We start from the raw sequence: 27391 nt of genomic DNA, 5'->3' as shown, positions 1-27391 counted from the left end.
TAGATGGCCGCATGTTTACCTTCAAACTTTTAAGACCCCAGACGCTATATCTTTTGATAGCCGGGCACCATCAGCTTTCTTCACCACATTTGCTTATTCGCCCGCTTTGTCTTCAGCGGTTGTGTCGGGAAGGTGAGCATCATAGAATGCCAATTTAATAAAAGAAAGTATTTTTGCATTGAGGGAGTACCTGAGTGGAGGCCCAGTGTCGTTCTGCTACCTTAATACTAAACCTATAAATATAGGCTCATAAATCTCCTCTAGGTCTTTAATGCTTCCCCCTTTCCCCCACTACTGTCATGACCTAGTTCTGACAATCCAGCTAGACCAGAGCCTATTCACTGGTACACATGAGAGCTCTTGGCACAGGGAATCCAGGACAGATCAACCTTCAGGAACAATAATGCGAGTAGTGATACCATGAGGGTAGGGGGAAGAAAGGGGAATGATCACAATGATTGATGTATAACTGTGTGTCCCCAAGGGGGGGCCAACCACAGAAACATGGGTGAAGGAAGATAGCTGTTGTTGTAAGATAGGAAAATAATAATTTATGAATTATCATGGGTTCATGAAGGAGGGAGGGGAAAAATGAAGTGCTGATACCAAGGGCTTAAGTAGAAAGAAAATGTTTTTAAAAGGATGATAGCAACATATGTACAAATGTGCTTGATGTATGGATTGTTATAAAAGCTGTAAGAGCACCCAATAAGATGATTAAAAAAAGGAAAGAACGGAAAGAATTCCTTAGCGTTCTTCTCCAGCCCTGCTTTGCTTTCTCATCCCCGGGAGGCTACTGGGATAACTCTTCAGGCTCAGCACTTCCAGACATCCTTCCTGGGTTTTTGTGAACATTCTCGTCCTGGACTTCGCGGGCATTGCCTCGTTTTGAGCAGAATGGCGATGTAATCACCAGGGAGTCTGACCGGTGGAGATACGTGCTATGTACTTTCTTTTGTTCTGGACTTTGAAATACTGGCTTCTTCCGCTTTCCTGCTGCCTGCAGCTCTCTTGGTTGGCCTTCTGAAGCATAGGATGATGTCGAAAGGGCAAGAAGGTATAGAGAAAATGGGAGACAGTGGAAGGGAGCAGCCAGTGGGCACCCAGCCCTCAATCTGTGACAACCTGTGCTGGGTGCTGGACACTCAGACAACCACCCCCAGGGTGCTTGTGTGATGGCTGGGAAGACCTGCAGAACCAGGGTCGATGGAGTTGGGACAGATGGTGCCGTGGTGCCATGTTGGTGGGCACAGTGCACTCTGGTGTCTCCAGGAAGTGTTCTTTCTAATCTGACCCGTTCTCAGCCTGTCCTCCATGATGGCACAGGAAGCAGTCTCAGAGAGGCGCATGCTGCAGAGATGTGGCTGGGGGCGTTACCCTAGAGGAGGGTTTATACCAAGCTCCCTATATGTCTCATGGTTAAAGTAGCACACCATAAACATCTGGCCTAGGGTGGCAAAGTGATACTGGTATACTGGCCTCAACTTCTGATTTAGTGCAGTTATATATGCTCATTGTTTCAGGCCCGCCAAGAAGTGGGACAGCGCTGCTATTCAGTATTTTCAGAACATTCTCAAAGGTAAGGCAAGGCCATGGTCACCCCAGCCTGCTTTGACTTGCAGCAGTCTCGGGCAGCTCTCTCCAGGAGGGGGCTGGAGAAAGACTCCGCTCGCTGTTAGCCCCACCTCCTGTTGCTGCCATGAGTGACTGCATCCTGGGAACTTTAGGGTGTCCATCATTGACAGTTCAAGGTGGAGAGGAGCAGTTTGGGTGAGGAACCCTGACGCAGTAATGATGGTTTCCTCTGTGTTTGGTCAAGGCACCAGAGCCCTGAAAAACAGATGTACAGGAATTTTATTGAACCCAAAGTTGGTGGGAAACCTACATTTGCAGTGTGTAAGGGATAGTATGAAGGGGCTTCAAAAAATTCCCAGAAAGTTGGAATTGAAAGATAACGGCATTTTTTCACGAACCTTTTGAAGTCCCCTCTTCTATGCATATTTTCTGTGTAATGATCATCATTGTGAATTTAAGGTGTGTGGAGACAGTTCTTGTTTATTTTCAGGATACTGTCATAGTAGTATTTTTGTGGCAGCCATGCTAACCCGTGGTGGGAGGAGGGATCAAACGACTGTGCCTTCCTGTTAGGACTGTTCGGCGGTGTTAGTGGGTGTGAAGTAACTGGTGTGCTCAGCCTGGCTCCTCGCTGGGGTCCAGGCCTCTCTGAAAGGCCAGCTGTTCTCATCCCACTGAAATGGGCGGCTGGGAAGTTGCTGTGTGGGAGTTTGGGCCCTTGTGATCACCGGGGGGACTCCCCAGTGATGATGATCAGGTCTGGGGGAGGCAGACAACCTTGTTTTGCAGTCTGCCCAGTCACTTTGTGTAGTCTCAGGCAAGTGACCTAACCTCTTGAGTCTAGTCTCTTGACCTGTAAAAGGACAGTAACAGCACTTACCTCAAAGGATTGTGATAAGAATGAAATGCAATGCAACTCTTTTAAAAGGACTTCGTATAGTATCTGATACCTGGGAAGAGCTCCGTAAGACTCCTCACAGAGAACCAGGTCTTCTGACCCAGGGCACATTTGAAGGATAGAAGTGACGCTGTGAGGAAGCTTTGACATGTAGTAGTTTGGATGTAGTAGTCACTGGAAGGAGGTGGGGGTGGGGTGGCAAGTCCCATACTAAAGGAGTATCTTGTAGGGAGGCAGGAGGAGGATGCTGTTGATGGAGACCAAGGACGCGTGACTTACTCCTAGTAGGGAAGCCTGTCCCTTAACTGCCAGCCTCCAGAGCCACCCCTTCCAAGAGCTGCCTGGCTGGGGGAAGCTAGTGGAAAATCTTAATATGGTTAGCAGAGATTAATAGTGGGAATAGCTGAAATTACTTCAAGTACACACAATATAAGCTGTGGTAATACGTGGTTTTTGTTTGTTTGTTTTTTAACCACTATTCAGCTACTACCCACGTGGAAGCCAAACTGTGTGCTGTGGAAGAAGATACTTTTGAGGTTTACCTTTATGCAACCATCAAAAATGAGAAAGTAAGTGAGAGAATCGTGCTGTGCAATCATTTCTTTCCATTTTGAACTTGATTTCAGCTAAGTAAACTCCAGGGAAAACACTGGCATGCACTCAGTGTAAGCATGGCCTCCACCTTTCAGGGCTCGGCTCGGAAGTCAGCCCGGGCTGTGTCACTTTGTTGATGTAAAAAGATTACTGCCATGTTTTACTTAAGCAGAACTTTACTCAGTAATGGGCAAGAAAAATTGTTATTGGTTATTGGTTATTATTACATTGGCTATTACAGTAATTACAAAAATTATTACATTGGATAGTAGGAAATGTTTTCTCGAAAGAGGCAACTATCTTTATAAATAAATCATTGTATGTGGTATGTACCCATCGAAAAGAATTCAGGCAACCTACACAGAAAGAAAGTAGACCTCACGTGTATCTCCCATGCGCTCCTTCTTTCTCCTGTTGTTGGCCCCTGTGTGTGAATCAGTCAGAGACTAGCATCACCCACGTCAGACACTGCGTTGGTGGCGGGTAGCCAGCTCTATCCTATGGGGACCTCAGCTTCCCTTCCCTGTTGAATTCAGCTCCTGGCAGCCATGCAGCTCTTTTCTCTCTCAGCCTCTTTCCTGGGTGCCAGCTGCACCTTAGGGAGTCCACCTGACTTCCTCCATCTCACACCACCTGGCTCCACTGGTGCTTGGGCTTCTGTACTTTGCTCGAGCAACTTGGAGTGCACAGGAGACCCACGGAGGAGAAACTACCTGCAGTAACAGCTTAAACACAACAACAGAAGGACACAATTCAACGCAGGACAGGGTCTGGGAGAAGTGCCACAGGCACAGTGTGGAGCCGCCATGTCCAGGGTGGTACATCTACCCTCTCCTATGCATTGTCACCAACCAGGAAGCTTTAGGGCCTCTGGGTCTCATCATATCGTCTGGGCCTCTAGGTGACCTCTTGGTCTGGCCAGCCTTCATTCCTTAGCCTCAGGTGTTAGTACAGCTTGAAAGAACCGGGAACAAAGGTCAGATGATTCCATACCTCGTGACACCCTTTCTAAAGAATGGCCCAGGGACACTCTTCAGAGAGCTCACTAAGGACACTTGGACCAGACATGTCAATGTACTACAGAGAGTTCTTGTACAGTCTTCATGTGAGTTCTCCTAATGTTAATGTTTCTCATAACCATCGTGTGATTATTAAAGCCAGAAAATTAATGCTTTTAAAATACTACTAAAAACTTAGAGCTGTGAACCAGCTAGAACTGACAGACAGACACAGACATGGGACACTCCACCCCACAGCAGCACACCGCATTCTTCTCCTGTATGTGGCCTGTCGTTAGGTTGCAAAGCAAGTTGTGAAAAGATTGAAATCCTAAAAAGAATTCTCCAGGTCGAATTGATGGCAGCGTTGGGGCCAGTGCCTGGACTGCGAGTGGGGCTGGAGGTGGCCCTGCAGAAGCTGGTGCTGCAGCTCAAGACAATGCTGAGCCCCAGGAGTTGGAGCTGTATGCGTTGGCGCAAGATCCTGGTTGACCTGCTGAAGCCCCATGGCCCTGGCCACCATCTTCCGCATGCTCCATATGTGGTGGGCAGAGGCTGGTGTGTGTGTCTGCAGACCATGCAGCCCTGCCTTTGCCTGTGGCCAGCATGTCTGAGAGCCGAGGGCGAAACAAAGGCAGTGCCACAAACAGCGCAGCCCCAGCCCTGGTAGAACGGAATGGCGAGGAGGGAGGCAGCCTGAGGATGGCCAGGCAGCCCAGTGCCACCATGCTGCCCAAGGGGGTGGACCTGGGAAGAGCCTTGCTTGAGGCAGCACCCGAGAAGGCACTGCCCCCACCCAGCAGGACCACGACAGGGATGGCCTCTTGTGCTGCCCTGCGGGTCCTGTAATATGCCTTTCTGAAGGACGTGAAAAACCCTCCTCCAGTCAGAACGGAAAGTGGAAATTAATAGCAGAAGGAGAAAGGAAAATAACAAGCCTTTGGAAAGTAAGCAACACATTGTTCACACAGCCCGGGGCCGAGGGAAGGGATCATGAGAGAAGTCAGAAAATCCAGTCAGTCGAATGAAAAGGAGCACCAACCAACCAACCCCTGTGGGCCACAGTGAAGGAGAGCTTTATGGTGATCAAACTTAGACTCAAAAGAAAAAGCCTCAAGCCAGCACCCGAACTCTACAGCTTGAAGAACTGGAAAAGGAAGCGCAAAGTAGGTCCCACACTGCCAGCGAGTTCATTCCGACTCAGCAGCCTGTAAAGTTAGTGTCCAAAGGCCCCTGTGGGTTTGGAGACAGTAAATCTTTACAGGAGCGTTAGCCCACATCCTCCTCCCACAGAGTGGAGTGGCTTGTGGTTTTGAACTGCTTACCTTGTGATTAATAGCCCAACACTTGTATGTAAGAGAACACCGAGTAGCTATAGGCCAAGAAATTAGGTAACAAAGATGAAATGGACAAATTCCTAGAACACACAAACTTTCCACCTTGATTCAAGAAAGAAAAAAAAAAGATCTCTAAAGACCAATATCAAGTGAAGAGACTGAGTCAATAATCAAAAACTTCCCAACAAAGAAAAGCCTAGGACCAGATGATCTCACTGGGTAATTCTATCAATCATTTATAGATATGACGCTACCCTTTCTTAAGCTCCCCCCTTAAGACAATAGAGGAGGGAGTACTTTGTGACTACCGTACATACTCGAGTATTAGCCGACCCGAATATCAGCCGAGGCACCCAATTTTACCACAAAAAACTGCATCAGAAATGTGCTGGGAAACTCGGCGTGTGCATGAGTATATGCGGTAATTCTCTAAGGCTACCATTAACTTGATACTAAAACCGGACACAGACATCTCACACAAAAGAAATCTGTAGACCAGTATTTCTTATAGATGCAAAAGTATTAGCAGACCAAAAGCATATTAAAAGGAATGCATGCCATAATCAAATGGAATTTACCCCAAGACTGGAATGGTGGTTCAACATTAGCAAGTGAGTCAGTATCACATTGATACAACAAAGGGAAAAAAAACACATGATCACCTCAGTGGATACAGATCAGGAATTTGAAAATCTAACACGATTTCTTGATTAAAACATGAAAAGTCTAGAAACGAGAAAATCCTTGATACTTTAAAAGGTGTTTATGACAGGGCTTTGTCCTGTAAGGTCCGTCAGAGAGAAGTGTACTCAGTCTTGCCATCGCTGTTCCACATTGTTTTAGAGATCTCAGTGAAAACAATTAGGAAAGAAAAAGAAAAGGTGTCCAAATTATGAAGGAAGAAGTAAAATGCTCTATTTTGCAGATGAAAACCCCAAAGGAGTCAAAGCTAACAGAGCTACTAAAGGAGAAATCTGCAAAGCAGCAAGATAGAAATCAGGCCAAAACACAAAATCAGTCTGGCTTTTATACATCAGTGAACAATTTTCTGGAAAATAAGGAAACATTTCACTTACAATGGCGTCTAAAAAATTAAAATACCTAGGAATAAATGTAACCAGGAAGGTAAAGGATCTGAAAACTATAAAATGTTACTGAAAGAATATAAAGAGCACCTATGGATGGGAGGCCAGTCCATTCTCATAGGTTGAAAACATATGGTTGTTAAAGGAAACAGTGCAAATTATAGTTTCAGAGCAAGTCCTAATAAGATTCCAATAGTCTTCTCTGAAAAGGTGGGAATGCCAATCCTCAAATTCATACAGAACGTGGGGGCCAAATGGCCAAAACTATTGAAAAAGAAGAACCACATAGAACGATTTATGCTGCCAACATATTTTAAGCTACAGTCATCAAAATATACATGATAAGCTTTAAAAAATCATCTATAAAATGTCAAAGATTACTCTAAAGAAGGGGTATCAAACTGGCGGCCCATGGGCTGCTTGTGCCCCCTGAGGTAATTTTTTGTGGCCTACGATGCTCTGAAATAAAATAAAAATAGAAAAAATTGTTATGAAGAAAATAGCACTTAGGGGAGATCAAGGCAATACTGTACACAAAATTCACAAAATTTTTAATCAAGAAATCGTGTTAGATTTTCAAATTCCTGATCTGTATCCACTGAGGTGATCATGTGTTTTTTTTTCCCTTTGTTGTATCAATGTGATACTGACTCACTTGCTAATGTTGAACCACCATTCCAGTCTTGGGGTAAATTCCATTTGATTATGGCATGCATTCCTCTTAATATGCTTTTGGTCTGCTAATACTTTTGCATCTATAAGAAATACTGGTCTACAGATTTCTTTTGTGTGAGATGTCTGTGTCCGGTTTTAGTATCAAGTTAATGGTAGCCTTAGAGAATTACCGCATATACTCATGCACACGCCGAGTTTCCCAGCACATTTCTGATGCAGTTTTTTGTGGTAAAATTGGGTGCCTCGGCTGATATTCGGGTCGGCTAATACTCGAGTATGTACGGTAGTCACAAATTCACAAATACTGTACACAAAAATATTTCAGAGCATCGTGGGCCACAAAAAAGTACCTCGGGGGCTGCATGAAGCCCATGGGCCACCAGTTTGACACCCCTGCTGTAAAGCAAAGATGAGGCAGAAGGCAGGGAAACTGAAATTGGGTCAACCGGAACCGAGTGAAAGAGAATGTTGGCACATTGTGAAAAATGTAACCACGAGCAACTTGTGTAGAAATTGTTGATTACAACCTGATTTGCTAACCTGTTCTGCCTAGTGCCTATGAACCCCCTTTAATGTACATTTTAAAAGCACTTTGACGGGAGACTTCACCTCAATTGGGATCAGTTTCTCAGGAGGGGAGAAGACCATTCAGTTGCTGCCATACAGCATTGTGCTAAGGTCACCCTAAACCAACAAGAGTGATAAAGTGAACCTTACAGGCAATGCAAGTAAATTCAAGTCGAGACTGGCAGGGGTTGGATAAGAGAGTGAGCGTGGGCATGCATGTGTCAGAGAAGACGATTCACCCCTGTTGGTGGGTAAGCCAGGTGGAGTGACCTGCCACCAGGAAAAACACCTAACAAATACTCTTCTCGAATCCAAGGGGACAATTGGGCTGTTTGGAACTAATGTCCATCCAGTCCTTAGTGACCCAAACTGTGTGCTGTAGACTGGAAACTTTACACTGTTCTTTCCAGGCACCAACATCTTTCATAGACCATACCAGAGGATTTGATGTGTCAACCCCACTAAGTGAACCTCAGACTCAACTGTACAGATTTAAGGAGCTGACATACTCCCTTGGCGGAACTGCTGTAGTGTGATAAAGAAGCAGGTGGGGTAGACGCCAGTACCATCTGGTTCTTCTACAGAGGGCCCGCCGTCAGGCAACCAGCATCAAGAAAGCTCCCGGTGCCCGAGGTCCATAAGCTTACGGTAAGCGCCCTCCCCACTGCCAAGATGGCCCAAAGGAAGGTCAGCTTGGCTGAAGGGGCGGTGAAGGAGATGCCCAACAGGAGATTGTCAGCGAAACCTGTGCCTGCAAAAGTGGAGAGGAAGCCCAAGAAGGCACCAGGAACGGATAACGCTCTGGACAGGACAGTGCGAGCACCGGACAGGCTGCAGGAGCTGACCGAGACACTGAAGACTCGCCTGCCCCAAGCGGAGAAACAAATGAGGAGAGTGGAGCCTCTGATGAAGCAGGAGAAAAAGAAACCAAGTCTGATTAATGTTTTGCTATCCTGTTAGCTTCCTTCTTGGACAATCCAGAGGAATATTTAGACCAGCTATTTTGAAAATGCAAGTTTGATAGTAGCGTTAGAAACATTTTTAAGGAGGAAGAAATTCACTTCCTTGCATTGTTTTTTAAGGCATGAAATAATTTACTGGTTGTTTATTTTTCGGTATAACCAGAAAACAGTGGGATGCTGAATTTACGGGAAGATTAGACTGCCTTGGGTGTCAACATAATATTCCATGGGATAGGGTGGGGGTCGTTTTTGTATTCCCTAGTTCTACAAAACATACTTTGTGGCACTTCGGCCTCACTGTCATGCATTGTATGACTTGAACATTTAAAGATTAGTTCCTTGGTTTGTGTTTTAATGGAATTGTGTCTGAAACCATCCTTCCTCATAGCTTTCTTGTCAGAGCTGTGTGCATGCAGTAACCCCTTGGGCCGTTGCGTTGGGATCCTAGATTGGGGTACCTCGGTTCTTGCTTCATGGCGCTGAAAGAATTCACATGGTAGAAGCATGTTTACAATCCAAGCAACTTTTTGTGAGAAAAACAGAATTTTCAGGTATTACAGTCTCAAAAAGTACACGCTGTTTCAGGAAAGCCTATAAGGCTGCGTGGGAACGGTTCCCGAGAAAAGCCACAGGGAGAGACTACAGGAACAGCAGCACAAAACCACACTTGGGGAACCAGGAAATCCTAGGGGCCAGGAGAGTGTGCAGGCCTGCATGCCCGCCCACACATGGAGAGTCTCTCGCCCTCCACCTGCAGAGCACCCTGGAGAGAGAGAAAGACAGACAGGCAGACAGACTTGGTTGTGGCCAACCTTGGTTTCACCTGCGCTTAGATGGTCCTACTCTGTGCATGCTCAGTGTGGATCTCCCCAGGTGTCTAAGTAGTGTGCCTGATTTCTTTCCAGCCCGTCTGTTGTGGCCCGGTGCAGGCATTGAGGAGATACCCCCTTTTAAGTCCCTGTTTTGACACCCCAACAGTTGTAGTCTCTTTTTCCTAATAACTTTGTTATGTGCTATGAAGGGTTGAATATTAGATTGTGTAGTGTGTGTGCCATTAAATTGTGAATTAGTGGGACTTAAGATATAAAAGCTTAAAAAATATATAAAAGCTTATCAACATTTGAAGATAATGGTACTTGATAACCTCTTAAAAAATTTCCTCCAAATTTAAAACTGGAAAGTCACTAGAATTTAGAAATGAATTGTGTCAACAGGCCATTTTAGGATTTTGCTACATGCATTTAAGAATTGTGTACAGTGAGGAGGGGGGAGAGGAGCTGATACTAAGAGATCAATAGAAAGTAAATGTCTAGAAAATAATGATGGCAACATATGTATAAATATGCTTGATACAATTAGTGTATGGATTGTTGTAAGAGCTGTAAGAGTCCCCAATAAAGTGATCTTTTAATAAATAAAAAGAAGGGGGAAAATGAGATAGTGATTTGCAAACAAAAAAGAAGAAGAATTGTGTTCAAATTGTTCATTATATCTCTTATACTGATCTCAAAACAACCAATAAAATGCTGGTTACAAAAGGGAGGAAAAAGGAAACATATGACTGTTATCCCAAGATTATGGAATTGATGGGTGTTGGGCTTTGGTTCAGCTCTCCTGCTTTGAAGGGTACCTACTGAATGGTGGCCGGCCCCGGACTATCATATATTTACTATCTAATGCTCTGCTTTCTTATGACACATTTTTATTTTGTCGGCCTGGTTCTGCCTTGGTGAATGATTGCCATTGGAAGTTTTCCTCTATCACCAAATCCCCACTGTTCATGTAAATGGTGTCCAGTCACTTAAGAGTAATCTGTATAAATTAACAATTCATGTATTGCAGTCTGAAGAGCCAATTTATAGACGTGTAATTTCCTTTTCTCAACAGTGGTTTAAATTCTAGACCATTGGCTAAATTAATGACACTATCATTAGAATTACCTTATGCCTCAGGGGGATGATTTATAAGCTTTTCTATCATAAAATGGTTATGATGTCTCTGAAGTGAACCAGAGACATATATAAGCAATAGATGTGTAAGTGGATTTTGAGGCGCGGGATTCTAGTCCCAATATAAGAACAGTTTGTTCTTATGACATGCCCCTACTCGATACTCACCCTCATGAAGAGATCACCAGAGAACTGGGCACTGTAGCAAAATGTGGTGAAAAAACTGGATGGTGCCGAGTAATCGGAAGAAATAGCATCTGGGGTCTTAGAGGCTTCTTTTTAAACAAGCAGTCATCAGCTCAGGACCCTTGGAAAAACCACACCAGCCTGTGTGATACAGGAATTGTAAAGAATAAAATTCAATTTCGAAGGAGGGAATGGTATCAGATCTTAACTTGTGAACACCCTGTTTGCAGAAGACTCTGGATGACAAAGGAAGACCACAATCCATTTGCAGGGTCCCCATGTGGATTAAGTTTCCGGTGAGTCCCTTCTGACCATAGCCTAGCGATGTGAGTAGTCGTGCTACCAGAGAGCATTATTAAGGTCAAGCATTGTCCTGTGTAATGCCGGAAGATGAACCCTTCATCTTGGAAGGCACTCAGATACAAAAGCGAAAGAGCTGTCTCCTCAGAGAGCCGACTTTAATGCCATGTGGAGGAGGGACCTTCATTTGCTGATGGGACACAACTCATACTGGGAGAAGAAATAGCTGCAGGTGTCCATGGGGGTGTATGAAGTACGACTAGGGAAATGGAAGTCATCAGAGATTAACTGGAATGCATACAGATAGATGTCGTAGGCACTGGTGAGCTGACCTGGGCTGGTAATGGCTACTTTGAATGGCACCGTCACATGGCCTACTATTCAAGGAATGATGAACTGAAGAGGAATGGCCTCATTCGTTGTCAAAACAAATATGTCCACATCTATCCTGAAGGACAGTGTTGTCAGTGATGGGATAATATCCCTATGACTACCAGGAAGACCAGCTAAGGAACTATTACTCAAATGTATGCACTAACCAGAAAAGTGAAAAATGAAGAAATCGATACTTTGTACCAACTTCTGCAGTCCGAAGCTGATGGACCATCATCAAGGCACATTGATAATTCCTGCTGGTTGGACCTTTTCTCTGCGGGCACCCTAAGGAGACGAAGACAGGCGTATTTCTGAGGGACATTGACTGTAGCCACCCATTCCTTGGTCACAGAGATAAGTGTGAACGTTTTGTTTGAAGTAAACCATATGTGTGTGAACCGGAGACTGAGTAGCAATACTTTTTCATTAGTCTTGGTGTGTGTGTGTTGAGCCATGCTATGCGTCCACATGTTTGTATATAAATTCTTTTATACATGAACTAAAAGCCATGTTGCCTCTGATTTTCATCCGACACCACAGAATTTTAACTTTGCCTTCCCCTCAACTCCTAATGCTTTTCTCCAGCAGAGAGAAGCCTGCACTTGTGAACCACTGGTTAGTCCTCGTGTTCACATAAAGCGATTGCAGGATTGCTCACACACATTCTTGTGAAAAACAAATTTGTCTTCAGCTTAATTGCTTGCACCTGAAATGTCGTTTCCTATCATTTCTTTAGTGCTTCTGTTCTCCATAATGTGGTTGTTACTCATTTGGAGAAAGATTCATTTGTTATATAGGCTGTACCTGATTATAAATGCCTGACTTACAGGTAACTCCTACTTGCCCTTCAGTGTGTGTACATTTGCCTTCACTCTTGAAAGATTGCCAGGGGCCCTAGTGGTTTAGTGGTCATGCATTGGGCTGTGATACAATACACTTGATTAGCAGTTTGACTTCTTTGACTCAGCAGAATTATTTTAAGGTATCTTTATGTGGTTGCTTGAATCAATGATTTATTCCTTTTATTAAATGTTTTTCCATTGTAAGAACATACTATGTACAGTTCATGGGCATTTGCTCTCATTTTTCTCAAGAGTAAATAATGAGAAGTGAAACTGTTGGATTATGTATTAATATGTCGTAGGAACCCTGGTGGTTTGCAGTCCAAACCATCAGCCACTCCAAGGGAGAACGGGCTTTCTGCTTCTGCAGTTACTGTCTCTGAAACTCACAAGGGCAGGGCTACCCTGTCCTATGAGAGACTCCATTAAACAGCTTCCAGTTGTTTCCAAATTGGCTAGTTGTTGTGTTCAGGTCAACAACATTACAGCAGCCGTTACTTTTCACATTAGCCATTCCATTAGGTATGGTTATGACTTGCATTTCCCTAATGACCAGTGGTGCGAATGCCTTTTCCTGTGCTTGTTTGCAGTCTGTTTCTTCTTTGATGTGTCTTCTGTTCATTTTTTAATTGGGCAGTTTGTTTTTGTCCTAATGAATTCTTCATTCTGGATGCATGAGAGTTATCAGATTCATGACGTTAACAGATATTTCCTCCTTATTTGTACATTGCCTTTACCTTCTCTTTACAGTGTCTTAAAGGACAAACATTTTCTATTCTGATTAAATATGTTTTATCAATTTTTCTTTTATGGTTCGTGTTTCACCCTTGTCTTACTATCACGTCTTTGCAAGACAGGTTCTTGTTAGTGCCTTTGAGGTGTTTCTTACATTTCATGCAAGTTTTATTCCCAACAGAACGTCTGGTTAGAATGATCTGGAGTACCAGGACCAGAGCAGGGATACGCTGACCTTCTTCTTTCAAATTCTGTTCTAGCTGATCATTGTTCTAAATGTTGAGATTTGGACTTTAGTTTGGACTATTTCACGGAAAATTATTGGTAAGTTGTCTGACTATTCGTGGCATATTTTTTTCCAGGTTTGTGTTAATGATGAACTGGTTGCAAAAAACTTCGCTTGTTATGTGTCACCGAAGGAGAATAAAATCCTTGATTCTCTAGAGAAGTCAACAGTGAATAATATAAAGTCAGCATCCTTCTCCAATAAACTCAATCCTGCACTTAGTCTTTGGCCTATGTTCTTGCAAGGAAAAGATTCTCAATGGATAAAAAGTGAGTGGAGTAATTTTCTTTCAAACTGTCTTACTTATGGGCATCTTGGTGTACTGGTACAGATTGTTGTATGCAATCTCCATATAGAAACAGAAACTTTAGTTCTGTGCTTGATATTGACGTGGACAGCAATGTGATAGTTGTTTTTATGAGACCAAGAAACACTTTAGAATTTCCTATTGCATTCTCAGAAGTCGGTAGTGTAAAAAGATTAACCAAGGCTTTGTGTGTTTTGAGCTTTAGACACTCAAAATGATAATTATTTGCAGATGCCCTTAGCATCGTGGACTGTGGACACGATTTTTAAGTGTTTCTTCCAACATTCAGTTTTCTTTTTACTGTGTATTAGAGAGAGCTTTATATCAAGAAGTACCGTATATACTCGAGTATAAGCCGAGTTTTTCACCACATTTTTTAATGCAATTTTTGTGGTAAAATTAGGTGCCTTGGCAGATATTGGCGTCAGTTTATACTAGAGTATATATGATAATTGTATATCGAGGAAACATCCAAACCCAGTGCAATTGAAGTTATAAGTCCAATACTAGTACACAAGTCCCTCTTCAGACTAATGCAGCCTCATGCAATGATGCAAAATGCAGGAATATCACAGGCTGGTGAGTGCAAGTCTTGTGGATCCATTGGTGGTGGATGCGTCTGGCATTAGCAGCAACCAGGGTCCGCCAGCAAGAACGTGAAGGGGGAAAGAGAGAAGGAGGTTCCCAGGGCCCTCCTTATGAGAGGGCTATGCCCACAAGGAGTCACCATCTGGCTGTGACCTGATTGTAAGCTAAACCCCACCCCTCACTTTTATAGATCTACAAATTGTCTAAAAAATTGTGTAACTACCACATTTACCTTTAGTTATTTTTCAGCTTTAGGTTTCTAAAGGTATTGATAAATCTTGCACAGGTCAAGTCTGTTTAAATCTTCATGTTTAAGCTCCACTCATCTGGAGTTTTGCATAAAAACATTGGTTCTTCGTTTGGTATTTGCCTTGTATTCAATCTTCTTAATTCTATTGCATTTTTCTCTAGTTGGGTCTCCTGTAACCTTTTCTGAACATTTGAGAATAAGTTGCTGACCCATCCACAAGACGGGCACCAAAAGGCAGAAAGATAACATTGATGCATTGCAACCCTCTAACCTTTAGACACCTTTCAAGTTTAGCATCATGTGTTACCTTTAACTGTCCAACCTCTAGTTTTTCTTCAGTCTGGAGCAATTCCCAGTCTCTACTTGACTTTTATGACCTTGGAACCTCTTTTATAGAATGTCTGTCCATTAGGTTGGTTTGATGATTTCTCATGATGAGATCAGGTTATGTGTCATTTTGGCAGGAATATCATAGGAGGGTATATGTTCTTCTCATTTCACCTTTTTTATTTGCTCATTTATTTATATTAGTAGGTGTTCCCATAGGCAACCTTGTTGGTCTTGCACCATTCTGTAACACGATATCTGGCATCTTCTTGCAAGACCAATGGCACATTCTTTGGAAAGCATTACCCCCCCTCCCTCTCGACAACTGTTCACTGTGGATCTTGTCAGCTAGATAACACAAGAACCAAATCAACTACCTCCCTGGAAAGAACTGATAGAAACAGTGATTATCATTCAAGACAAAGCCAAGCACCTACAATGGAACAGACCATGAGTTGGTAATACATAAGCTCAAGACAAATCAAAGCAAATTTAGGAGGACCAAACTATGACCTGGGAAACATCTTCCCTGAGTTTTAAGACCATCTCAGGAATAACTTTGAGGTGCTTTATACAAATGCTGAAGACCAGTAGGCTGTGGGACAACATCGAGGACATCATACTTGAAGAAAGTGAAGTGCATTAAAAAACAGGAATGGGGGGAGAGACCAATGTGTGCATAAGAAGAGACCCTAAAACTTGGTTTTACATGCAGACTGGTTAAAGTGGCTGGCATAGAATAATGAACTTACAGAACTGATCAGAAGTTTTCACAGGGTAGTTCAAGAAGATAAATGTGATATCTACAAAGATTGAACATTTTTTTATGTACGGATATGTGTTTAATGTTGTTTTTGTAGTGTTTCTGACTGGCTTTGGTATTCGAATAATACTGACCTTAGAAAGAATTAAAGGAGTTAAGGCGTGCTCTCTAGTCTTCAAATTGCATTCTAGAAATGTTTTGTAGAATTTGCCAGTGAAGGCATATGGTGAGACCATTTGTTTGTGTTGGGAATTTTTTGTTTTTCCCCAAAATTATTTATTGTGAATGAGATGGGGTTTTATATACCACATCATCATTTGTGCATTCAACCACTTATCACTCATCAAACTTCTCAATAGCTTTCCCTGCCCACTCCAACACTCCCAACCCCCTTTTTCTCCCATCCCTCTCTTACTAGCTTTCGCCTGTTGGGAGTTTTTGATTACTAATGGTGTCACATTACTGTGTAATAGATCTATTCACCAGTCCTATTCTTGAGTTGGTGCAAGTTTCTAAAAATTTGTCAATTTTCATCTAGGTTTTTCCATTTAGTTGGATACAATTGTTCATAATATTCTTAGAATTTTTAAAAAATAATGTAAAATCAGTAGTAATATCTCCATTTATTTTATTCTGATTTTAGTAATTTGATTCTTTTCTCATTTCCCTTTGTCAGTCTGGATAAAAAAACCAACTAACTACTTGCGCTGTGCATTTTCTCTAGTGTTTTTTTCTATTCAACATTTCATTTTTCCATTCTAATATTTATTTATTTTCTTTCTTCTAGCTTTGGGTTTAACTTTGGATCCTTATTTTTCTATTTCCTTATCATATAGAGTTATGTTCTCAAATTGAGATCTTTCTCTTCATTCATTTTTTTATTAATCATTTTATTGGGAGCTCTTTCTGAGATAACAATCCGTAATTCAGTCAGATCAAGTATAACAGTACAGTTTCAACACATCTTCTTTCTGCTTCAGCTCCCCTTTATCCTCTCCCTCTCCCACCCTACCCCCAAGAACCCTTATTACTATATTATATATATTATTATTATTGTGCTATATCTCATACTATCTAGTGTATCCATTCACCTGTAATTTTGTTATTTGTTTCTCTCAAATGGGGTTATACAGTCATCATTGCTGTTAGTGCCCCCCCCCCCATCTTACCGTTACCCTCAGGGAATCATTACTGCTGTTACTGTTTCTGAAGGGTTACCTATCTTGGTTTTCATGCATTGAATGATCTTAATTATACAAATGAGCATATGCAGGTCTAACAAGATTGATGAGGTAAAACAAACACCATAATAGTAATAGATTATCATCCCTTCCATATGGCCCTTCTGTGAGGGACTGTCCAATTGGGTTTTGGGTCTCCACTTTGTCCACCCTTCTATGTGTCAATTTGATTGCTTGTTTTTGAACTTCTGATACCTATCCCCATTGACACTTCATGATCACACAGGCTGGTGTGCTTCTTCCATGTGGGTTTTGTTGCTTCCCTGCTAGATGGCCGCTTGTTTATCTTCCAAGCTTTTAAGACCCCAGACACTATGTCTTTTAGTAGTCAGGCACCATCAGCTTTCTTCACATTTGCTTATGCACCCATTTTGTCTTCAGTGATCAAGTTGGGAAGGTGGGTATCATACAGTGCCACATTATTAGAACTGTTCTTGTACTAAGCTAAAATTTAAGTAGAGGTCCAAAGTCTGTCTGCTCCCTTGTTGTATTGAGATCTTTCTTTTAAATATATGATTATATAGCAATAAGTGTTCCTCTCAGAATTGCTTTTGATGCATCCCTCAAGTTTTGTTATGCTGTTTCCATGATGCTCACCTTCCTGACAACGATCGCTGAAGACAAAGCAGGTGCATAAGCAAATGTGGTGAAGAAAGCTGATGGTGCCCGGCTATCAAAACATAGAGCAGCTGGGGTCTTAAAAGCTTGAAGATAAACAAGCAGCCATCTAGCTCAGAAGTAACAAAGCCCACATGAAAGAAGCACACCAACCTGTGTGATCACAAGGTGTCGATAGAATCAGGCATCAAAGAACAAAAAAATCAGATCATTGTGAATGAGGGGGAGTATAGAGTGGAGACCCAAAGCCCATCTGTAGGCAACTGAACATCCCCTTACATAAGGGTTGAAGGGAGGAGACGAACCAGTCAGGGTGCAGTATAGCACCAATGAAACATACAACTTTCCTCTATCTCTTCAATGTCCCCCCTACCCCACTATCATGATCCCAATTCTACCTTACAAATCTGGCTAGACCAGAGGATGTACACTGGTACAGATCACAGCTGGAAACACAGGGATTCCAGGACAGATAAACCCCTCAGGACCAATATTGAGAGTAGCAATACCAGGAGGGTAAGGGGAAGGTGTGGGAGAAAAGGGGAACCGATCACAATGATCTACGTATAACCCCCTCCCTGGAAGACAGACAACAGCAATGTGGGTGAAGGGAGACATTGGATAGTGTAAGGCATGAAGTAATAATAATAATTTATAAATTATCAAGGGTTCATGAGGGAGGGAGGGAGGGAGGGGGAAAATGAGCTGATACCAAGAACTCAAGAAGAAAGAAAATGTTTTGAGAATGATGATGGCAACAATGTACAAATGTGCTTGACACAATGGTTGTATGTATGGATTGTGATGAGAATTGTATGAGCCTCCAAGAAATGATTTTTTTAAAGTTTTGTTATGCTGTTTTCATTTTCATTAATCTCAAATTAATAAATTTAATTAGTTAACTAATAATTAAATCATTAATTTAGAAATAAATTAATTTTCTAAATTTCATGCTCATTTCTTAAATGACAATTTCCACAAATGGTTATTCCATTGTTGTCATTGTATTTCGTTCTTCTCTGTCCTGCAGGACTGCTATGAGTCACAGTTGAGTTTAATGAGAACTGGTGTTTAATTTGGGCTACGGCAGGGACAAACATGCCCGTGGCATTTCCAGAGCTAGAAGCCTTCCCGAGGCAGGTTGCCTGCCTTCTTCCCGCAGAGCTGCTGGAGGTTGGAGCTGTCACTCTTCTTAGTAGTCAAGTGCTTAAGCACTGCGCACTGCAGCCTGGGAAACCCCCGGAACGGCTCTTCTCTGTCCTGTACAGTCACTAATGGTCGCCTAGGGTCTCTTTGAGTTGGAATCCACTTGATGACATCCAACAAACGTACTTAGACTTTGGCATTAAAACTGTATTCTCGGTGAAGGCAGGGTGGGGTGGAAAGGGGGAACCGATTACAGGGATCTACATAGAACCTCCTCACTGGGGGACGGACAACAGAGAAGTGGGTGATGAAAGATGTCGGACAGTATAAGATATGACAAAATAATAATTTACAAATTATCAAGGGCTCATGAGGGAAGGGGGAGCGGAGAGGGAGGGGGAAAATGAGGAGCTGATGCTAGGGGCTTAAGTGGAGAGCAAATGTTTTGAGAATGATGAGGGCAATGAATATACAAATGTGCTTTACACAATTGATGTATGTATGTATGGATTGTGATAAAAGTTGTATGAGCCCCCAATAAAGTGATTAAAAATGAAACAAAAATAAATAATTTAAAAACAAACAAACTATAGTCTCTAATGATTTCCTGAAGTAGGATTTCACCATGGTATACCTCCTCTTATTAGAGCCTGCTTTTATTCGCTTTGCTATATATTTTTTATGCATAAGCAATGGCTTTATATCAAGAAGTAGTTAACAAGAAAGTGTCCCAGTCCAATTCAACACAAGTTCTTCAGTCTAATACTCGTCTGTAAGTTCCTCTTCAGACTCACAGAGCCACGCGCCGTGATGCAGACAGAGTGCAGGAAGATCACAGGCCGGCGGGCGCCGAGGCATGTGGTAGCGTGGATGTGGCAGGGCTTTGACAACTCAGGGTCAGTGGTCGAGTCCAAGCAGGCAGAAAGGCAGAGTACCTACTTCCTGTTTATTAATGGCTCTTTTCAAGGTAAAGCTTACATCTCTATTTTTAATTTGCAGAGAAAGCTCCAAAGTGTAATGCAGATTCATTGAGAAATTTACCTCAAGAGAAAGGTGAAAAGAAATGGCAGTGCATCTCTTTAAAAGGTGGAGATAAGGTTGTATATTTAAATTGTTCATTAAACATAGAATTCTTAAATGATCATTTTATAGAGTATCCTTGAGAATCTACTAGGAACCAAAAATATGTGTTTTTTTAAATCATTTTATTGGGGACTCATACAGCTCTTATCACAATCCATACATACATCAATTGTGTCAAGCACATTTGTACATTCATTGTCCTCATCATTCTCAAAACATTTGCTCTCCACCTAAGCCCCTGGCATCAGGTCCTCATTTTTTCCCCTCCCTTCCTGTTCCCCCCTCCCTCATGAGCGCTTGATAATTTATAAATTATTATTCTGTCATATCTTACCCTGTCCTACGAAAAATATGTGTTTTTTGGAAAGAAAAAAATCTTGAAAATGTAAAATTTGCATGTTGACTGGATTTTTGGAAAACAAGCACATTCCAGCTGACCTGCAGTCACGGCTTTGTTCTTGGAGAAGTATGACCTTCCCCAAACGGGTCTGTCTTTTCACTTTAACAAGGTGCCAAAGGCTGGGCCCTGGGGCTCCTAGAGTCAAGGGTAACCTGCCCTGTGAGTCTTTTTCACAGACGTGTGAAAGTCATTGCAAGCCGTTTTGAGTCCTGAGTGGCTGCTTGAGTCCAGTGGTTAAAGCCATGTTGTTATCATCCAGCTCTCCGATCTTGGCTCCCCGTATCTGTGTGTACATGAAAGTGGTCTCTGAGGGTGGTTGATAAAAACAATTCCCGTGGAATTTTGGTTCCTGACGGATACATATCTTAATAGTGTCTATATTCTTACTGTAATTATTGTTCTTTTTTTCAGTATGTTGGTTTATCTCCATACTGGCCAGCCAAAAGAGGTTTAACCATTTACGCTGATCCAGAGATTCCAACAGCAGGGTATGATTTAAAAACGTGTGGTCCTTTGGACTTGAGACTTGAATGTTCTTGTTTCTTATACAGTGTTCCATAAGATTGACGGCAAGAAAATAATGCCATTTCAAAAAAGGAAGGAAAGGATGGCCTGGGACATATTGGCTAAACACAGAATAGTGTAGAAGAAAGTACTGGGCTGGTTAGCAGCCCAGTTGACTGAGAGCCAGCCATGCTCCAGAATGCCCCTGTTTCCCCACTGGACAGACAGGGTCATCTCTGTAAGGCAGGCCCCAGAAGGTGCAAGTGCCTGTGTTGAAAGCGTGGCTAAGGGCAGGCCAGATGGCCAAGCAAGTTGACTGGTTACAGGTTTGTGGAAAGCGAAGTCTGGTTTGTTGTTTGCCTGCAGGTGAATTTCAAAGGCTTTGTTTATAACCCTAACCTCATCCAGATATTCATCATTGGCATTAATGAATTCACTCACTGAGATGATGTAACAGTATGTCAGTTCATGTATCGTACAAGAATTTAAAATAGCACACCTCCATTTCCCCTTGCTGGACTTTATCTTTTTGTTAGACATTTTATTTCCACTTACGTTTTAAACGCTAGACTACATCCTGCTCATGTCATTCCTGTTGGGGTGTCAGTTTAAACCAATAAGTTGCTCCGTGGAGGAAGGCTTGGTGATGATCCCGTCATAAAAAGTGAAGCGTAGAAAGCTCTGTGAGGCCACTCTGCTCTGTCACATGGGGTCTCCGTAAGCCAACTGGCCCCAGTGGTGCCTGACAGCAAGCACCTCTCCTGCTCTCACAGCTGCTCTGCAGCTCGGCCGATGTCAGGAGGTCATGAAAGAAACTCTGTATGCACCGTGGGCCTGGTGGTTTCTCAGGTGCCATGGCTCCCTTCCCGTTTCGTATTGTATGCAAAGTGGTTTATCATAATCCGCGACTGTGGGTGGAGTCTACCTTGTTCCCTGAGTAGCGTCAGAAATGACTTTTGTACTTAGTGGGTTAATAAAACGATTTTCAGGATCAAAGCAAACAGGCTTACAAATGTTAATAAATACGTTTTGGTTTCTAGTGTTTCCTGTCAGAAGCCAACCGAGAAACCTAGATTGACTGAGAAGAAAGAATGCAATGAAAAGAATGGCTGTGTGAAGTAAGTTTTTTCCCTTGGCCTGGATTTTTTCCATTGGAAAAATTGTAAGAAAGTTGTAAGCAGGAGGAATCTCTATCTGATTTAAAGTTTCATTTCGAACTTGTTTCCCCACCACACAATAAAAACAACAAACAAGGAATTCAGGAGTGTCCCAGAACCTTTGTGTATAAAGCAGCGGCTCTCAACCTGTGGGTCTCGACCAATTTTGGGGTTCAAACGACCCTTTCACAGTGGTCGCCTAAGACCCATCAGAAAACAGATTTCTGATGGTCTTAGGAACTGAGACGCCGCCCCTCTATCCATCTCCAGGCAGGTCCGCCCACATGCAGATAGGCCCACCTACGAATACCCAGCATGAAGACTGTTAGAAATAAATATTTCACAATATATAATTACATAGTTTTTGTGATAAATCATTATGCTTTAATGATGTTCAATTTGTAACAATGAAAATACACCCTGCATATCAGATATTTACATTACGATTCATAACAGTAGCAAAATGACAGTTCTGAAGTAACAACGACAATCATGTGATGGTTGGGGGTCACGACACCATGAGGAGCTGTGTGAAAGGCTCTCGGCATGAGGACACTGGTATAAAGCTTTGTTCAGTGTGAGCAGTCTCTCCCTCCCCTTCCTGCTTCTCGGAGCAGTTTTACGCACTGCAGTGATGGTAATGTCGCTTTATGTGGCTCGTGCTGTGCCTTCTTCCTGGTTCCCATTTGAAAAAAAGGCTTGCCACCTGCTGGTGAAAACAGTTAATTCTTCACAGCGTGGAATTTTGGATTACTGTTGCTTTTTGTTTTGCCAGATTCACAAAAGATTAACTTGTAAGTGGCTAACAACACAGTAATAATGTCATTTTACCCACAAAATAGCCTCAGGCCATTAAAAAAAATTTTTTTTTGAACCCCCCTAACCTAGAAACGCTTTTGCACTCGAACTAATATTCATGGCTCTGTCCACCCACCAGAGTGATAGTTGCAGAAGCCTTAGAGGTGGGTGGGTTGTGCTGAGGCCCTGGTTGACCTGGGATGGAGCGGGTGTGGCCTGTGAGGCCTCAGCAGTATCCCATCACTAGAGCCCTTCCATATCCATAGCCCAATGGCAGAGGTTTTGAAGGCTGCCTTGAATTCCCCAGACCTGGGGGTGGCTGTTACTGTACCTGAGTGGACACCACCTCCCAGGCATCCCTCCAGCCCAGTAACCTAAGTTGCATGATGTTAACAATTGACTCTTTCCTGTGGGATTAAAAGGATTTACATAATATGCTTTGAGTTTATAAGCTGACAGATGACCCTGGTACTATTTTATTGTCCTCTGTTTTTGTTTAAGAGCCTGTCTGCTGTTCTCCAGTTGCCATTTCTTTAGAACCCACTAATTAAACTGGTTATCCTATCAGTCTCCTTGGGTCCCTGGGAGCCTGGAAGTGGTTCAAGATTAAACAGCAAAGGAGGCAGAAGGGAGTTGGTTTCTTAGAAACATGTTGGTGACCTGCCGATTTTGAGTTCTTTCTCCTTGTCGTGCAAATGGTTCTGGGATTGATAACCTCCCTCTGTCCCTGAGGCCTAGTGAACCATATCTGTCACTCCCTGCCAGGCTTGTGGCAGCAGCTTAGAAAAGAGTTAGAACTCAGCCTTTCCTCAAGGACAGGCAGGCAGGCAGGCAGGCAGGGACTCACAGGTGTCACAGCCCTGTCAACGTGATACGTGATTAGAATAGCAGTACGGTTGGCATGAGGACACACTGACCTTGGCATGTGGCTGAAAACCCTGCCTGACTTGAAGGAGCAACTGAAAGACTTGGTACCCACCATGCTGCCTCTGTTTCTGAAGCCCATTGCTTCCTTTTCTGGTCTGTTCACACTGGTGCGTTTGCTCAACTGGTCACAATGAGTAAGTTGTTCTTTTCTTGACCTTTTTCAGTTTCTTTGACTTTAGATTTGTGCTCTGCACTATAATTCATTTACAACCCCCCTTTTTCAATGAATTCAGAAAGAGGATATGTTAGACTGGGTTGACTAGAGAAACAAATCCAGGGACACTCATACATGTAAGAGAGAGCTTTATATCAAAGAGCAATTGTATATTGAGAAAACATCCCAGCCCTGTCCCAATCAAATCCTTGAGTCCAGTATTAGCTTATATGTCCGATACTAGTTCATAAATACCTCTTTATACTCATGTAGCACAAACAATGATGCTGAAAGCAGGAAGATCACAGGTCTTGTGCATCCAGTGGTGGTGGAAGCACTTTCCAGTACACTCCAATAGCAGTTCACCAGAGGCTTCATCCATGTGAGGATTCTGCAAATGAATTTCACTGTCATCCATAGCCTTCTGCAAACTGGATGCTTAGAATTTAAGCTCTAATACAATTCCTTTTTCTGAGCTTGGATTTTATATTTATAATCCTTGGATCTCACAGGCTGGTGTGCTCCTTCCGTGTGTACTTTGCTGACATCTTACTTAGATAGTTGCTTGTTTTAAGACAAACCTTTAAGACCCAGGCACTATTCTTTCTGATAGCTGAGTGCCAATATAGATGATTTTTTTAAAGGCACATGATACTCATAGGTGATACTCATTATTTTGTGATCCAATCTGTGATTTTAATTACCTCATATGCCTATGAAAGTTGGACAGTGAATAAGGAAGGCTGAAGAATTATATATATATGAATTATGGTTCTAGAGAAGAATACTGAAAGTACCATAGATTGCCAAAAGAACATGCAAACCTATCTTGGAAGAAGTGCAGCCAGAATGTTCCTTAGAGGCAAGGAAAAAAACTTATTTTGAGAGAGAAATGTACATAGCATGACATTTTACCCTTTTAGAGTATAAAATTCAGTAGTGATATATTTTCACTGTACCCAGAGTTAGTCCAGTATTTAATTAAAAAAACATGTCATCACTTCAAAAAAGAACCAATACTATTAACAGCCAATCCCCATCCTCTCTTCTCCCAAACCCTTGGCAACCACTGTCTACTTTTTGCTTCTGTGGACTTGCTTAATCTCGCTATTTCTTATCAATGGAATTAGGCACACCACATGTTCTTTGTGCCTGACCTCTTGCACTTAACATGCTTTCATGGTTCCTCTATTTTGTGGTATACATGAGTACTTTGTTCCTTCTTATGGCTGAATAATATTCCATTGGATGGGCTGTAACACATTTTGTTTAGCGGTTCATCTCTTGGGCATTTGATCCTTGTGGATTTCCCATTAAAAACCCCATTTGTAGGGTTGGAGTTCTGGGAAAGAGTGCAATTTGATGTGTATTAAACATAACTTTCCATCTTTAGCCAGAAGTCCCTGTCCCCCTTTGTTTTTGAGCTTCCTGCTGTCACTGGCCCTGACCCATGTGGAGGTTGAATTGGGTGTAGAGGGCACTTCCAAGTGTTCTTTTACTGTCATTTAACAAAGACTTCGACAGTGGTCAGTCCCTGTCTGATCTCCTACATTATCATCTGTTAAACAGAGTAGACCAGGGCTCCTAATCCTGGCAAATGGGGGGGGGGGGTAATGAAATGGGATAATGGGCGGGGGGTGGAGCACTTTCTAAAGATGTCCTGCATAAGGACCTGAGTGGAGCCCAGGGCTGGAGTGCATGAGCACCATGCCCTGTGTCCCTTTCCCTCTAAGGCCCTCTTATTTTACAAAGCAAACCAAGGGCAAGTTTACAGCTCAGATTGGGTTAGAGACTGCTTTGTCACTGTCGGGGAAGAAGGAGCATAATGGGTAGATTGATGAAGCAAACACCTGTTACCCTTCAGGTTGTTCTCTTAACTCTTACAGATTATTGCAGTTTTTAAACCCCGATCCTTTGAGAGCTGGTGGAATCTCTGATCTACAGCAGGTATTACAGACCCTCAGAAAAAGGAAGGGTGGGAGGGACTGGGAACTATTTAAATATCCCCCTTCCTCCTTCCAGACTAGAAGTACCCCTTTAGATGGGGGACTGTCCTTATAGGAAATACCTGGTGAACTATTGCTTAAGAGGAATTGCTCCTCTTTTATTTCTTTTATTCCTTAAGAAGCCCTGGTAATGTTTACTTATTGGGCTGCTAAACACAAAGTCAGCGGTTCAAAACCACCAGCTACTTAGCAGGAGAAAGGTGAAGCATTCTACTCCTCAAGATTTACAGCCTCAGGAAGCCACAGGGACAGTTCTACCCTGTCCTCTAGGATCGCTGTGAGTTGGCATGGACTTACGGCAGTAAATTTGGTTTGGATTGGCTTTCTGTTAGGCCCTGTTTTGATAAGCATGTATACCCAGAGTCTTACATTGATCTCAAGCTTTTGTATTTCGTCCGTTTCTGTAAAGTCCGGGCATTTTGAGTTGTCTAATGCAGTTCTCCGGGCAGTTGCAGAAGCTGAAGTCAGGGATGCAGCAGCCCTTGGTGGTGCTCCGGAACAAGATCGAGCCCTGCCTCACCATGGAGACGGCGCCCCTTTCAGCTGGCCTGAAGAAGGTACACATGCGCTTGAAACCAGACCCCAAAGTAACCCGGACTTGTTCTAACATGCGAGGACCTTTTCTTTTAATTGAGCTTACAGTTAAATGGTTGCTTTTGTATGATTTCTTTGCATTTGCTATTAATGTCGCATTTATCAATTCCAGGATATCTTCTTATAACTGAACAGGTCTTTCGTGGAGAAGCCAGTGTGTAACTGTACATGGTCTTCTGAAATAAGTTTTCAAATGGGCCCCTGTGGAAGGGGTCTTAAAAGGGCAGCAAATGGCTCAGGAGACCTGTAATACACCTCTTGACATTCTCTCAAAAATTGCTTTATAGCCCTGATGGTGCCTGCTGTACATTGATCAAACATGTTTGTCTACAAATAAATAAATAAAAGTGAAGGGATAAGATTTAAACCACTGAATTATATGGTACATGAATTAGAAATAATTTTTTTTTAAAAAACTAGAGGAATACTTAAAAAAAAACACAGCAATTAGTAGAATCAGAAGTCTTTAGTGAACAAAAGTTTTCTTTAGGTTTCTAGAAGGCAGAAAGCAGACTGGAGAGTGTGGCTAGCTTCATAGGGGAGAATGGGGTCGGCCGGAGGTTCTTGAACTGAAGGGCCCTCTGGGAATGACTTGGAGATGCTGTCCTCTACAATTCTCCCAGGAAAAATGCCTGCCTGCTGCACAGTCTGCCTGTAGTAATGTGGTGTCCATGGGGAGAAACCGCCCACCCGTAGAGCTTCTAATCTGCAAAGAAAACAAACCCCAAACACCCAGGACTAAGCGAACTGAAAATGGCAGGGCACCAGACAGCCTTGTCTTAGAATCAGCATCATTAGGGGGGAAAATGAGGAGCTGATACCAAGGGCTGAAGTAGAAAGAAAATGTTTTGAGAATGATGATGGCAACAAATGTATAAATGTGCTTGACACAATGGATGTATGTATGGATTGTGATAAGAATTGTACGAGCCCCCAGTAAAATGATTTTTTTTTAAAGTTGAAAAGATTTTTAAAAAATCAGCATCAGTATCTCTCCTATGGAGGTCAAACATAGCCCTGCTCTCCACCCTTTTTTTTGTACCAACTCCAGCACCAGCTGCCCTCTCCACGGCACTCTGCCTCTCTCCTGGATTTGGCAGTTGGTTCATTGGCCACACTGAAGGCACAAACCATACTTAAAGGTAGAGATGGCAAGTCAGAGTA

General features: G+C 42.7%; 1 protein-coding gene across 1 annotated transcript in view; it reads left to right on the top strand.

Moving 5' to 3' along the window:
* TDRD12 (tudor domain containing 12) overlaps positions 1 to 27391 on the top strand; it is an 82203-nt gene that overhangs the window by 14596 nt on the left and 40216 nt on the right. The window contains exons 5-12 of the mRNA XM_013005202.2: positions 1524 to 1579; positions 2957 to 3042; positions 13441 to 13633; positions 19604 to 19701; positions 20499 to 20575; positions 21632 to 21709; positions 25514 to 25574; positions 26083 to 26190. Of these exons, the coding sequence (XP_012860656.1) occupies positions 1524 to 1579; positions 2957 to 3042; positions 13441 to 13633; positions 19604 to 19701; positions 20499 to 20575; positions 21632 to 21709; positions 25514 to 25574; positions 26083 to 26190 (757 nt within the window). The remainder of the gene's footprint in view (positions 1 to 1523; positions 1580 to 2956; positions 3043 to 13440; positions 13634 to 19603; positions 19702 to 20498; positions 20576 to 21631; positions 21710 to 25513; positions 25575 to 26082; positions 26191 to 27391) is intronic.

This window comes from Echinops telfairi, unplaced genomic scaffold, assembly GCF_000313985.2.
Source record: "Echinops telfairi isolate 266 unplaced genomic scaffold, ASM31398v2 ScPeMD7_2291;HRSCAF=2852, whole genome shotgun sequence".
NCBI classification, from domain to species: domain Eukaryota; kingdom Metazoa; phylum Chordata; class Mammalia; order Afrosoricida; family Tenrecidae; genus Echinops; species Echinops telfairi.
The sequence above is the reverse complement of the archived record's forward strand: the minus strand, read 5'-3'. Positions and strand labels throughout refer to the sequence as shown.